We start from the raw sequence: 15,088 nt of genomic DNA on the forward strand, positions 1-15,088 counted from the left end.
GAACACAATTGAAGAAAAATCGGTTTGATTCACTCGAATCAATTCATGAACATTATAGCCACGGTTTGCAAGAATGCATTCCTTAATATATAATGTATTAGTTCATGATCCAACCGATTTTAGAACTTTGAACACTCAAGTATGCAAACGGATACACATACTTAAGTAGCCGGTCTGGGTTTTTGTTCGCCAATATGCAAAAGTGTATTCATACTTAGTACACTTCCAAAGCCAAGCTGAAATTCCCGGACCTATACCTTACGCAAGTATGCGTATCGGTATGTGTAATTGGTACATGTAATTTCACAACTTCAAGTATGCATACTAAATTTCCGGTCATGGATCACATACATGCAAGAATGCACAATATGTTTATAATCCGACGATGGTTAAGTACTCTAAACTGTTATTTCAATCATTGAAACTTTCTTAGAGGATGACAATAGCCGTTTTCACACACTATTAGCATCAAAGCAATTTTCAATTTATTGAAATAATCATAATGAAACATTCCAAGTCTACACCAAATGATTGTATCACACAAACCATGTAAGATGTTACTCGGTGATTTTAACATGACAAAAATGAACTTGGTTGAAGCGAAAGCTTACCAACACATATTCCGATAAATATGTAAGCGAGTTAAACTCGGCTCGAAATCTCAAATGTGTATAATAGAAAACTATATCGTGACACGACTTAAGTCTTAATATAGGAGATAGAGTAGAAATAGACTTTCCAATTGATAGATGAGTTTTTGTCTCCATATGCCTTTTGTTGATGAAGTTCCACAAGCTCGCTTTACTAGTTCTCCATCTTCAGTTGATGAACGCCGTGAAGTCTAATGCTTAACTACACAATTTATCCTAGTCCGAGATATCTATAAGTATACTAGAAATCAAGACGTATAGTTTTGATCACTAACATTGACAAACAAGCTTGAGATAACAACGCTTGCGAGTTCGACCAAGCAGTGCTCTAACATTTCCCTTAAAGAAGATAGCGTAACAACAACAAGTTCATTGTCTGAAATGATTTCACTAGAAGCATCTAATTGATCAGAAAGATATTTGATTTCATTAATCAAAAAAGAAATTGTTGATAATTGTCGGTGTTTCAGGGAAGATTCCAGAAAGTTCCAGAACCCACTGGAGATTGTTATTTTAGGGAATACAAGGTTTCCTACTTTGGGACAATTTCTATATGGAGATAGGTTACCTAAATTACGTTAGGTTTCCTAGTTGGCTAAGGTTTTCATTCCGAGGAGACTAATACTTGGGAATCAAGTTATGAATACTATATAAGGAGGCATATATGGTGATTCTTAGACATGGAATTTAGTGGTGAGTTAAAGAATACCCAAAGTATTTATCTAAGGTTTCTAGGGATTCCATTCCACCTCTTGAGGTGGAATTTAGGGAGAAGCGAAAATCCATTCTCTAGTATTGAGAGATATACCGTTGGTGTTGAGAGAATACATCGTGATGGTTTAGGGGAGAATAGTTCTTGAAGGATTATTTGTTATGGAGATGTGAAAGACAACGTTTTGTGAAGAGAAGATCGCCTTGTTCGTTGATGGTGGAAGATTATCGCTGGTGTTGGAAGAGACACCGTTTAGAAGGAGATCATCTTGGTTATATGAGATAAGTATTATCTTATTTGGTTAGACATTATCTGGTTGGGGCGGGGTCCCCTTAACCCCGGCTGTATAATCAGAAAAGAAGAAGAATAAGATGTTATTTGGTAATATCAGAGCGTTCTGTTCATGAGATTTATTTTAGGGTTTATGATCAACAAAATGTTGGATCATAGTTATTGATTGTTTCGTCAATCATTAAGTGTAGGCATATTTCAGAACCACGTCAAGTCTTATGTGCTTTAGTTATTGCTTGTTATGTGTATTTGCGTCGTTTATCTTTCATTCTACTTCGACCCAAAGATTTAATGTCTTGTGGGTTAATCCGAGTTGGATTTCCCTAACAAGTGGTGCAGTTAAGTGGTAGTTTCCACAACAGAAATCACCGTACTTAAGTGACAACAACTTAGTACATAATTGAATTGAATGAATCTCGGGAAAATCTTTCATTGATACTTGTCCAGAGATGAAAACAAGTAGTAGATCTGGTGAAATAAGAGATTATCGATTCTGAAATTGTACATTGAGCCCGCATGATAATTGTTGCATCATCATTGATCCAAACAGTTGTTAGAGCACTGCTCGGTCGAACTCGCATCCGTTGCTATCTCAAGCATGTTTGTCAATGTTAGTGATCAAAACTATAAGTCTTGATTTATAGCCTATTTATTATATATGTCTCGATCTAGGACATAGATTGTGTTGTTGAGCTTAGTTTTCACGACGTTCATTATTTGAATACGAAGAACTACTAAGGGGAGCTTATGGAACTTCTTCGACAAAAGGTATGTGAAGACTTGAACTCATCTATCACTTGGAAAGTCTATTTTTACTATCTCCTATATTGAGACATACGTCGTATTACGATATAGTTTTCTCTATACACATTTGAGATTTCGAGCTGAGTATATCTCTCCTACATATTTCTCGAAATATGTGTTGGTAAGCTTTCGCTTCGACCAAGTTCATCTTATATCATGAGAAAATTTCCGAGTAACATTTTACATGGTTTGTGTGATACAATCATTTGATGTGGGCTTGAAATGTTTCGATAATGATTATTTCAATATCTTGAAAATTGTTTTGATGCTAATAGTGTGTGAAAATGGATATTGTCATCCTCTAAGAATGTTTCAATGATTGAAATAAAGAGTTTAGAATCTTGTAACCATCTTTGGATATAAGCATAGTATGTTCGCACATTAGTGTATGATCGCTGTCGTATGCGTCAAAAATAAATTGCACTTTCTTACTACTCAAAATATAAATATAGCAAGGGCAAGAAAGGATCGTTCCCACAGAGAGGACTAAGGTTGTCAAATTGTTTCGGTTTCCTATAAATACCAATGGGGGGCTTTCTGATTTTTATATATTAAAATAAAATAAAAACAAAACAAAGAAATAAACAAGCAAATCAAATAGAGCAGATATTGGTTAAGGATTCATCTTCATTCACAAACATGCTTTTTAACAATGACTAGAATTTATATTTAATCTCTCTTTTATCAAAGGCCCTAAGATACCTTGATCGCAAGTATATCCCGCAAATCTCCTCTTGTCATCAACAAACACATTTAAAGATGCGAATATGAATTCTATCTTAGAGAACAACCTAACGTGTAAAAGCACAAATCAAGTTTAATTCCCTAGATGCATTAAGTTCTATGAAATCAGGCCAATCAAAGCAATCGAACGTGTAAAAGCACTAATCCGATTTAACAAAGGTTATGACTCACTTGTGACTACTAGGATGTATCACTACAAGCAATAATCACAATTATGCTACTTGTAATCAGGAATCTATCACTTTTGCGTATAATAAATCTTAATCTAGCAATAGAGATGAAAACAAACTCGATTGATTCTAGACTCAACCAAACAAACATTCAAATCATGTAACAATATTAATGGTGAATCATAAACGATAATATGGAAACAAAACTAATTTATTGCATAAAAACCCATATTTGGAAATCCAACTTGTTCCTCAAACCAATAATAAAACTAGGTACTCATAGCATAGGAGTTCATAACAACAAGGAAGAGAAAACCTATCATGTTTCTAAACCCTAGAATAAAAGTAGAAGAAGAGATTATCCCTCAAAGACAATGGAATACAACCCTCTTTTATATGTTTCTCCGTTTCCCAATGCTGGTCGCACCCTTCTGCCAAAAATCAGTCCTTCAGCCCACAAGTGAAGCCCAAGTCCATCTGAGTAAACTACTGGATCAGTAGTCAAGTGAGTTAACTCGCCTGGATGAAATTCAGGCAGGGTCTACCTGTTTTTGTTGCTGCTTCCCGGCCATTGTTTCAGGCCATTCTCTCTTCAATTCATGCACAATTGTGCACCCTAATATGCATCTAGTTGAAGCAGCATCAACACCTCCAGCTCATTGCAACACTGCACCTGCACATTCTCACCTTCTCTGTTCAATCAAATATCCACCAGTTCATACCAGCAACATTTGATAACACTCCACACTGCCATATAAACCATAGTTCATAGCTGCAACCAAATCCAGCACATGCTCATTTCAACACTAGTTCCATTTGCTGTAGCTTCCATCGTTCACCAGTACTTTTCCTTGTCTCAGATTGCAGCTGCAACATCAGCACATTATGAACATCTGCTACAATACTGATTTCTTTGAATCTGCATCATCCTCATCTGCTCAATCTCCATTTCTCTATGAAGTTTTGTGAAAAACCAACCCATATTGATTCTCCAGCGGCACACCACCATACCCATTCTGCTCATATATTCAGCTTCATTGTCTTAGCACCATTCAGCTTACTCAGGTCTCTGTAACTTGACCAAATCACCACCAGTTATCAGAATTTTCACCATCCTGGAATGCATTGCATCCAGTTAGTCACACAGAGCTGCATCTCTTCTTGTCTTCAACATTAACCACCAGCTTCTCATCTGAAACCCATGCTCAGTTTAACAGCTCCAGCCACACAACTGCAACAACAGCATCACTTGGATCTTTCTCGGCTGCACACCAACTGCATCATCTTGACCACCAGTTCCAGTTCTGCATCCGTCACAACATCACCCATTAGCTTCGATCACTTCCTGCATCATACATCTAGTTAAGCACATTTCAACTGCATTACTTCCTTGCCTTCACTGCAACTTCACACTTCTTGTAGCTTCACATACACAGCATCATATCAAATCATTTCCTTGTTCCAATTGCAGAACCTGCTCAACTAATATCTTCCCAGCCAATACTCATTCTTCTCAGCATCTCAGTTCATTGCTAACACCTGCACACATTGCCTCAAACCCATTTCAGTTTAATGCCAACATCAAATACCCATTCTTGTCTCTTGAAACAACAACCACCAACTGAATCACCATTCATCCATAGCCGTCTGAATCCGTTGCCTGCATTGGGTTGCAACACATTCCAATCTTTCTCTGTAACACCAAGATTACCACTGCATTACCTGCAACTTCACATTCAGCCTAAGACAACACCATTGTCCTCTTCATTCACCTGCAACTTCACATTCAGCCTAAGACAGCACCATTGTCCTCTTCATTCACCTGCAACTTCGGCTCCATCTTCTTCATTACATCTCAAATGCAACTTCATTAGTTCATAACCCATCAAAATCACCACTAGTGTTGTCTATTTCTTCAAGCCATTCTTCATTTGTTGTCCTGCAGCAGTTTCAAGTTCCTCTTCTAACTCTCTGCACTCTTGAATCCAGCACAACCCAAACCTGTCTTGTTTTCTTAATCAATCGATAGCAACAATTTCATCTACAAACCCTAATTTCTGTAATCATCACCAACATCTTCCACAAACCATCAATCGAGAATAACAACAAAATCCAACAGAAACCCTAACTGTGAATCACCACAGCAGCAGAAACCTAACTTAATTTCCTTCTCAACCTTCGAACAATCTCGATTCAGCAGCAAATCAATTCTCACTGTAATCTTCAAATTCAACTCAGCAAAAATCCTTGTAATCATCAACAGCGCACTCAAGATCAAACCCATCTTACTGCAACTCAATAGAACTCATTTCTCCCTTCCAATTACTCGATCTCTATGTCGATCACCATGGCCACCTTCTCTCAGTTTCAGGTAGAGAGGAACAAATGTAAATGTTAATAGAAATTCTTCACTGATTTTTAGGTCTTCTGTAGGAGAATAAAAGTTGATATAGCCACCCAGGTGAGCTAGATAAGGGTCGACCAAATGATTCTAGGTACCCCATAAGTTGATATAGGCCACCAAAATGGCAGCCCCTAATTCCTTAGGTTGACTCCGCGCAACATTCGCCCTTGAAATGATACTTTTGCTCTTTTCGCATTCTTCCACAAACAACAGCCGTCTCTTACTTCTCATATCCACTTCTTCTCTTCAATTGATTTCCATCACTAAAGCAGTCGTGATTTTCAGATAGAGATGAAGAAATAAAAGCAAATAATGAGAAATAATCCGCCACCAACACTTTTGCCTTGTTTTCTCTTCTTTTGTTCCAAATGACTCCAAAGTATCTAAACACTCAAAAGCAAACATAAGATACATAATTTACAAGAAAACTTAGCAAAGAAAGCATAAATACTAGATATAAAATTAGGTTTTTAGACACCTATCAGTGTATAAGTCCAAAACAGGGAACCTAAAGTATGCATACTCGTGTGTATACAAAATGGTTGTAGGAGACTGGGTAAGTATGCGTACGTGAATTTTTGTTGAGTTTGAAAACAAAAAACCAAACTCATCCGGTTACCTAAAGTACGCATACTGGCGGAAAGTTCACGTTCGTGAATTTCTGCTGAGTTTGAAAACTAAAACAAACTCAAATCCAGTTACTTAAGTACTCATACCCGTACGCATACTTAAGTGGGTTACTTTCTAAAATTGGTTGTACATGAACCTAAACATTTATCAATAAGGAATGCAATCTTTGCAAACCGTGGCTATAATGTTCATGTATTGATTCGAATGAATCAAACCGATTTTGCTTCAATTGTGTTCTTGTATAATTCTATGAGAATATAACAATTGAAAAACTCTTTAACTAGTTTCATTAGATTCATTTGAACTAGTTATGGCTAAGATGAATAAGGTTGATATGAGAGTAATCGTATGGCTAACGTCGGTTAACTATTTGTGAACCAACATGGTGTACACGTTTAGATACGGCTACATAAACCTAAATTAGGGAACATTTCATTTGTGTGTAACAAGTTAAGTTCGATCTAACAGTTGACAGATATTAGCTTGGTTGAATCAGGTTTTTCATCTAACGGTGAATATTGAAATGCTTTGTTACCAAGGTAACTTGGATTGCAAACCTTGATTTGAAAACTATATAAACGAGAACTCTAGCAACTGGTAAACCTCATCCACACACTTCCTGTGTGTTACTAGTTGCATAACTAGATTCGATTATCCTTAGTTTTCTTCTCGAGACCCTGTAGGTTAACGACTTGAAGACTTCATTGGGATTGTGAAGCCAGATCTAACTATTATCTTTGTAGTTGCGTGATCTGATCTTGCTGTTTATATCGTGATTGAGTGCAAAAGTAAGATTGGCTTGAGATTTATATCTCCGATAGGCAAGTAATCACAAACACGTTCGTCTCATCGTTTGTGATTCCACAATATCTTGTTTCGCTAATCGATTAAGATTATTGTGATGTGAATGATAATACTAGGTTGTTCTTCGGTAATATAAGTCTGGTTTATCAATTGGTTCATGTTCACCTTGATTTATCAAAAGACGGTACAAAAACTCTTGGGTATTTCTGTGGGAGACAAATTTATTCAATCCTATAGACTTTTCTGTGTGAGACAGATTTGTCTATCAAGTCTTCGACTTTGGGTCGTAGAAACTCTTAGTTGTGGGTGAGATCAGCTAAGGGAGTCAAGTGCGTAGTATCCTGCTGGGATCAAAGATATAAGGAGCGCAACTGTACCTTTAATCAATATTAGATTGATTAGGGTTCAACTATAGTCCAGTCCGAGGTTAATTGGTAGTAGGCTATAGTCTGTAGCGGCTTAATAGAGTGTGGTATTCAATATGGACTAAGTCCCGGGGTTTTTCTGCATTTGCGGTTTCCTCGTCAACAAAATTTTGGTGTCTATGTTATTTCTTTTTCGCATTATATTTTGTTATATAATTGAATTATCAAAGGTTGTGCGTTAAGATCAATCAATTAGGTTGTGCATTAAGATCAACAACCTAAGGCTGTGCATTATATTTTGTTATATAATATCCAACCTTAGTTTGTTGATTTACATTGATTGACGCTTGAACATTGGTATTTGGTACCGTTCAATTTACTCCTCTTATATTTAATCGGGCTCGCAGATTTCTATTTGCTGATTGTGGATTGAATTAAGAGTTAGAGATAATAATACTCTTTGATATACTTTATTCTAGATCGAGTTTGACTGTCTAGTTGATTCTCTAGAAAGTGTATTAGAGTAAGTACTCTCAGATTTCCAAACGAATTGTTGGTTGTGGTTGTTAGACACCCTCATTTTCAATTGGTATCAGAGCAGGCAAACACATTAAAAACCTAATAAGTCTGTGTTTGTAAGCAATCTGATATGGATGAGAATATCTCTAATATCACTCCACCAACTCATGGAATCCCAACTTGGTTAATTTTCTTGTCACCACTAAGAATTCTGTTTCAGCACCTTCTTCTAAATTCACACTTAACTGGGAAGCCCGTATGGATGAACAATTAAATGACCTTTCTGATGAAAGTGACTCAGAAGAAGCACAAAGTGTCGAAGAAGAAGTCTCTCAGTACATAATTCTCTTTGATCATCCCCTAAAGAAAAATAAGTCAACATCCTGCTTGACTAAGTTTTTAACTCCTCTCTGCGTTGAAAACAGAAAATTGAGAAAACTCTTTAAAGAATATGATAGCTTACTACAAGCTGCTCTTAAATATCATAACGAAGACATATGTTCAAAGATTTCTGAATGTGATGGTCTTCGTAAAAATTCCTTTACGTTGGAAGAAAGATTTGCAGAAATCAAAGCAAGTTATGTATCTCAACAAGAATGTTTTAACGTCAGAGAGAAGGCATTTTTCACGCGTGAAAAACAATTGGATACTGATCTTAGTATGGCTCTTAAGAAGGTCAAGGCTTTAGAAGAGAATTTGAAAAAAATTCAATTATATATATACAAAACTATCTTCTATGCTTGGAGCATGTAAAAAACATCGTGATACACGTGGTCTGGGTTATAAAGGTATAAATGCTCCAAGCACTAGTAAGATGAGTTTTGTCAAGGCAAAAAACCTTCCTCAATCTACTGCCGTAGATGTATCTGAAAATAGAGAACGGGAGCCTACAAGGACAAATCAGTTGAGAATGGATATAAATCATCCTGTCAACTGCTTTTATTGCGGAAAGAAAGGTCACATTAAAAAAGGATGTCATCTTCGTCTAAGGAATGAAAAACTTCACAACATACTCGTATGGATGTCTAAAGAAGTAGTCAAACCGGTTCCTCAATGTTCAGGTAGAAATTCATTCCACAATCAAGAAAAGTGTTCCAATGGGCCAATTCTTGATTATAAACATAACATTTCCTCCACTTACAATGGAAAAAGGAACAATATTATATGGATGACTGATAACTCTGAAAATCCTGTAAGAAGGAAAAAATGTCGAAGAAAGAAAATTCCTTCAAGACCCTCTCTTTCGCTCAACAATGATCTTGCTTCTAAAATAAGTGTTCCTGATTTCATTCACATCAATAATCGTGTCTCGGAACTCAAGACTAGTATCAATGGTCTCAAGCGCAAGATCAAGAAGGAAAGGAAAGCCGCTGATCCAGGTAACTCTTGTCATCCTCCTGATAATTTTGGTATAAGGTAGGAGAGTAAAAAGGAGTGTGTCAACACCACTGATGAACTTCATGTTCATCAACATACAACCGGACTATTCTTTTATGTGTATCCTATCTGTGGACCAAGGAGAAGATACACATAACCCTCAACGAAGATATATTCTTCTTGACAAATGGTCTGTGTTGTATTGTGATGATATTGACTTCTTCTTCCTATATTTTACTCCAAAACAGTTTTATTTAAAAAAAACTGTCTACCTAATGCCTTCTTAAGATACACTAGTTTTTTTTCTTAGAATGACAGTCGAGTCGCCTTGTATCAATGATTCCTGTCATTTTCTCATCTTGGTTGCTTCATCCGTTAATCGACCTTGTCTTGGGTCTTAACCTTTTTTCCGTGCACCCGGTCCGTTACCAAACGTATACAAGAAACCCTGGGTTTCTCTTATGGAATTTTTCCTTTAAATATGTGTCAAGTTTTTGATATATGTATATACTAGTTCGGTAACACCAAGATATCTTCTAGGTTTGATTGAGCAAGTGCACAATGGAAGGAAGCAAAAAGGAAGCTAACTTTGATCATATGACCTTTGAACTTGATGATGATCCCGTTCCCGTTATTTGCTATAAAGCAATTGATCATGAAAAAGATCTTCCAATCCAGATGTCTGTTCAATTGGTTGGAAATCTTCTTCAAGACTTTGAGGTGGTGCGTGAACATCTCGAGATTGCATCAAAGAATCTAGTGTTTTTGAAGGAGGAGCTAAAGAAAGCAACTGATGAACTTGCCTTTGTCCGTTCCATGGTTGCTGATCTCGTCTGAGTTTTATTATGTCTAGTAAATCTTATTTTATAGAATTTATTTCTTGTGTTTTTAGAAGAATAACTAGGGTTTGAAATAACCATTATTGTGAGTACTGATGGTGCCTAATAATCATATTTCTAGATCTTTTTGCCGTCTTTTATCACATCTTTAATGCCTTCATGTTCTATTTTACGACAAATCTTGTATCATGAGCACATCTTCTTTAATGGGTAATTTTGTCGAAATAATCTCTTTTTGTGTTGTGTTTTAGGTGGTTAAGTAAATGGTGAAAAAGAGATGAACGAGACTGTAAAGGGAGCGTAAGAGAAATTGGCAATGTCGCACTGCTACACAAGGGATCTGTTAGCTGAGCATGTGCAGAACTGAGCTTACCAAGTCAATGGAACAAATATTATGGGTCAACAATTACAAATATTATCAAATTTGATCAATGGTCAGAAGTGCTCAATCCATATTTGAAGACAAGATGGTCAACAGATTCACCCCTGAACATCTAAGCAAGGTACACTGGTCTAACACCCAAGTATTCACCTCTCATTCCCAAAATAAGAAAAGAACCCATCTTCTCAAACCATCGACACCACCTCCATCGTTACTGTCAAACCCATACCACCACCATCTCTCTATCACGCCCATACTTCTTGTTCAGTAGCAATCTTCCCCTCAACGTACTTCCATTGCAAAACCCATACCACCTAGCTTCCCTATCTCTGATGCCAAATCACCCAATTCAAGGTACCATACATTGAGTTACAAGAAAGAGAAATCTGAAATTGCGATTGAAGAGAAGATTGTTGTACGAAGTTTGTTTGAAGACTCCCTCAATTGCATCATGTATGTGACGTTAATAGAGTGGTTGAAGGTTGTGGAGTACATCTCAGTTGTATCTTTTGGTGAGTGATGACATCTCAAATTCCTATTTCAATCCCTAATTTCAGTTGTACTGATGGAGATATTAAAAACCAAATTTAGGGTGAAGCTGATATATAAATAGGGGTTGTCTTTGTGTATTGAAGGAGAAGGGGAGAAGGGTCATAGGTAGAAACCAGTTGTAACTTATCTTCTCCAAAACTGTTCTTGTAGAAATCAGTTGAAGAAATAAATTTGCATGAATGTGTTTATCCATCTTTGAATTTCATATGTCTCCTGTTTTTGCTATGTTCTAAGTTTATAAGCTAGGGTTTAGATGAAGCCCTTAATTTAACTCTAAGATATTTGTACTGATGTTATTGTTCTTGCTGTGCTTGAATGAGTAAGAATAGATTTAATCTTGTGTTACGACATATTACTTTCACCTTGTTTGTTATGCAACCTAGGTAGTCAGAATAATTCTATGTTGTACTTCAACTTGTGCCTAATTGGTTGTTGTTAATCTGTGATTAGTTGTGCTGTAATAAGACAGCTAATGCTAGGGATTAATACATTAGTTGATGGTAAATCATCCATTTGAAGATATCCTTGGGTATGCGGTATTGTATTTCCACCCTTGTTTTTACCTGAAGATTGTGTGAGTGATATATCATGTTTGACTGATAAAACTAGTTGATTTACATAGCCCTGGCAAAACCCCTGCAACATATAACAACTTTGCATGATCCTGTGACATTTGAGTAACTTATTTGCTGCTGAATTGTTACTTCACTGTGCATATCATCTCTGCAAAATTTCTGTGTCTGTGTGCCCGAGTCCGCGAATCTGTTTATCGTAAGCTTCATCTTTAACCTGACTTTTGTACTTGTTGATATTTCTAGGTGTTATAACATGTTGAATGGTGTGTCTGCTGGGATATGATTGTTTCTTTTCGTGACCAAACTAACCGTCTAGTTAGAATTCAGCGAGATGACGTAGTTTAAATCCCCATTTATGTAGTAGACAGCCCTGACCAACCTGAGACCATGGGTGAAGAAATACCCCGCAGTCTCAAGGATTACATGTACCCGACAAGGGAAAGCCATCCCTCTTGCATTGTTTTACCAGAAACCGCTGGTCAGTTTGAGTTAAAGGAGAGCAGAATACATATGCTCCCTGTGTTTTGAGGGGTTGATGCTGAAAACCCCTACCACCACGTGAGAGAGTTTGAAGAGATTTGTGGAACTCTGCGTTTCACTCAAATGCCGGAAGAGTCCCTGAAATTGAGACTGTTTCCTTTCTCTTTGAAAGAAAAGGCCAAGTCTTGGTTATATGCCCTGCAGCCACAGTCAATTAGGACATGGGATGATCTTACGAAAGAATTTTTCAGAAAGTTCTTCCCAAATTACAAGACTGCTACCATTTTTTAAAGTCTGAATAGCTTTGTGTAATTAGAGGGTGAAACTTTAGCCAAGTATTTGGAAAGGTTTAATGAATTACTGCTTCAATGTCCTCACCATGGTTTCGAAAAATGGAGACTTGTGAAAATTTTGTATGAAGGTCTAGATGTTGCCACCCGAACAACAGTTGAGTCAATGTGCAATGGTTTATTTATTGACAAAAGTGCTTATGAGTCTTGGACTTTCCTAATTGAAGTTGCTGAAAAAACTCAGCAGTGGGAGTCCATTCGTGAACCTAGGAAGACTTCCCCTGTAGCTGATGTTCATAGGATTGAGTCTGACTTTGAGGGAAATACGAAAATTGCATCGTTGGCAAGGAGAGTAGAAGCGCTAGAGCTGTAGAAGAATGTGAAACCTCCTGCCACTAATCTCTGTGACCATGTCGAAATGTCTATTTGTGCTGCATGTAATAGTCCTGACCATCTAGTGGACAGTTTTCCAGAAATACTTGCATTTCAGGAATCTAAACTTGAACAGGACAATGCGTTGTATCATAAGCAAGAGAATAATACCTATTCTCAGACTTACAACCCAGGGTGGAGAAACTACCCTAACTTTTCATGGTCCAAGGGACCTGTACAAGGGGGTACACCAGGAAATATACAAGGATATTCATACCCTAGAAACCCCCAGATGCAGTCGTACACACAACACCCTTCTGAAAAAAAATTGTCTAGCATTGAAGAAAGTGTCGGTCTGTTAACCCAAAATCTTTTGCAAAATCAGAATACCACTGACCAACGTTTTACTAGTCTAGAACTTAAGATGGGTCAGATCTGTGATGCGCTTAATGAAAGGGAAAAGGGTAAGTTCCCAAGTCAACCTCAACAAAACCCGAAAGGCACATTTAAGGCAAGTACATCTACTTGTAATGAGACTGCACATGCTGTCACCACTCTTCGTAGTGGTAAAGTTGTTGATAACAACGTAGGCATACCACATACCAGTGAGTCTGAGTCAGACCCATCATTGCAGGCAACACCATAGATAACATCCATTGTAGAAAATGAATTTGAGCATGTTTGTAAATCTAAATTTTTTACTGATGTTAATGTTTCTTTACCAACTAATGTTCATGTTGCTCAATTTACTCAAAGGTTGGTGCAGCAAAATAAAAGCACTCATTACAATGAGATGTTAGAGATGTTCAAACGAGTTAACATCAACATCCCGTTTCTCGAGGCAATTAAGCAAATCCCTGCATATGCTAAATTTCTTAAGGATTTGTGTACACAAAAGCGCAAGCTTAATGTGCACAAACGTGCTTTTCTAGATAAGCAGGTGAGTTCCATCATTCAAAATAAGACTGCACCTAAGTTTAGAGACCCAGGTTGTCCAACAATCACTTGCACTATAGGCGACCATACGGTCGATAAGGCTTTACTAGACTTAGGAGCAAGTGTTAACTTACTGCCATATTCGGTATATGTGCAGTTAGGTCTTAGAGAGTTAAAACCAACACCTATAACTCTGCAATTGGCAGACAGATCCGTCAAAGTGCCTCGTGGTGTGGTTGAGGACGTTTTAATCAAGGTTGATAAGTTTTATTTTCCCGTGGACTTTATTGTTTTAGATACTCAACCTATGAACAACCCTGACTGTCACACTCCTGTCATTTTAGGACGTCCCTTCTTGGCGACGTCCAATGCAATTATAAACTGTCGTAATGGAGTGTTGAAACTGTCGTTTGGTAACATGACTGTGAAATTGAATGTTTTTAATGTTAGTCAACATCCTATGAATCTTGATAATAATGATGTGTATGAAATTAATATGATTGAAAGCTTGGTTCAAGATTCACTGTCTAACACTTTATCAGTTGATCCTTTGCAAGCATGTATGGAAAATTTTAATTTGGATCTGTATGATGCTGAGTACATTTGTGAAGTCCACTCTTTGCTCGAATCTGTGCCTCATACGGACATCACTAAATGGCAGACTAAAGTGGAACCACTCCCACCTTCTGATTCCAAGTCTGTTCCATCTCTTGTTGAGCCACCAAAGCTTGAACTGAAACCATTGCCTGATACTCTTAAATATGCATTTTTGGGATCTTCCAATACTTTGCCTATAATCATTTCATCTGCGTTAGATATAAACACATGAAAGTAAGCTTTTAGAAGTACTTAAGGAGCATAAAGAAGCCATTGGATGGACCATCTCAGACCTTAAAGGCATAAGTCCCACTGTTTGCATGCATCATATAAATCTTGAAGAAAATGCTAAACCATCTAGGGAAATGAAAAGGAGACTTAATCCTAACATGAGAGATGTTGTTAAGGGTAAGATCTTGAAACTACTTGATGCGGGTAAAATATACCCGATTTCAGATAGCAAATGGGTTAGCCCCATTCAAGTTGTGCCCAAAAAGTCGGGCATTACTGTTGTTCAGAATGAAAAGAATGAGAAAGTCCCTACTCGCGTAACCACAGGGTGGCGAGTTTGAATCGATTATAGGATGTTGAACAC

The 15,088-nt window shown here is 37.2% G+C and overlaps 1 protein-coding gene and 1 long non-coding RNA gene across 2 annotated transcripts; one reads left to right on the top strand and one right to left on the bottom strand.

The window, feature by feature from the left end:
- Positions 1-3,566: 3,566 nt before the first annotated feature.
- On the bottom strand, positions 3,567-5,770 carry LOC113289092. Its single transcript, XR_003330844.1, has 2 exons — positions 5,194-5,770; positions 3,567-5,143 (listed from the first exon to the last, which is right to left on the bottom strand). It is a non-coding gene; the product is annotated as an uncharacterized LOC113289092 (long non-coding RNA).
- A 7,236-nt stretch (positions 5,771-13,006) lies between these two features.
- On the top strand, positions 13,007-14,725 carry LOC113291403. Its single transcript, XM_026540939.1, has 4 exons — positions 13,007-13,594; positions 13,727-13,900; positions 14,054-14,160; positions 14,347-14,725. The coding sequence occupies exons 1-4, from the start codon at positions 13,007-13,009 to the stop codon at positions 14,723-14,725; spliced, it is 1,248 nt and encodes a 415-aa protein (XP_026396724.1).
- Positions 14,726-15,088: the final 363 nt, after the last annotated feature.

The sequence above is a fragment of the Papaver somniferum genome, chromosome 6 (assembly GCF_003573695.1).
Source record: "Papaver somniferum cultivar HN1 chromosome 6, ASM357369v1, whole genome shotgun sequence".
Classification (NCBI taxonomy): Eukaryota; Viridiplantae; Streptophyta; class Magnoliopsida; order Ranunculales; family Papaveraceae; genus Papaver; species Papaver somniferum.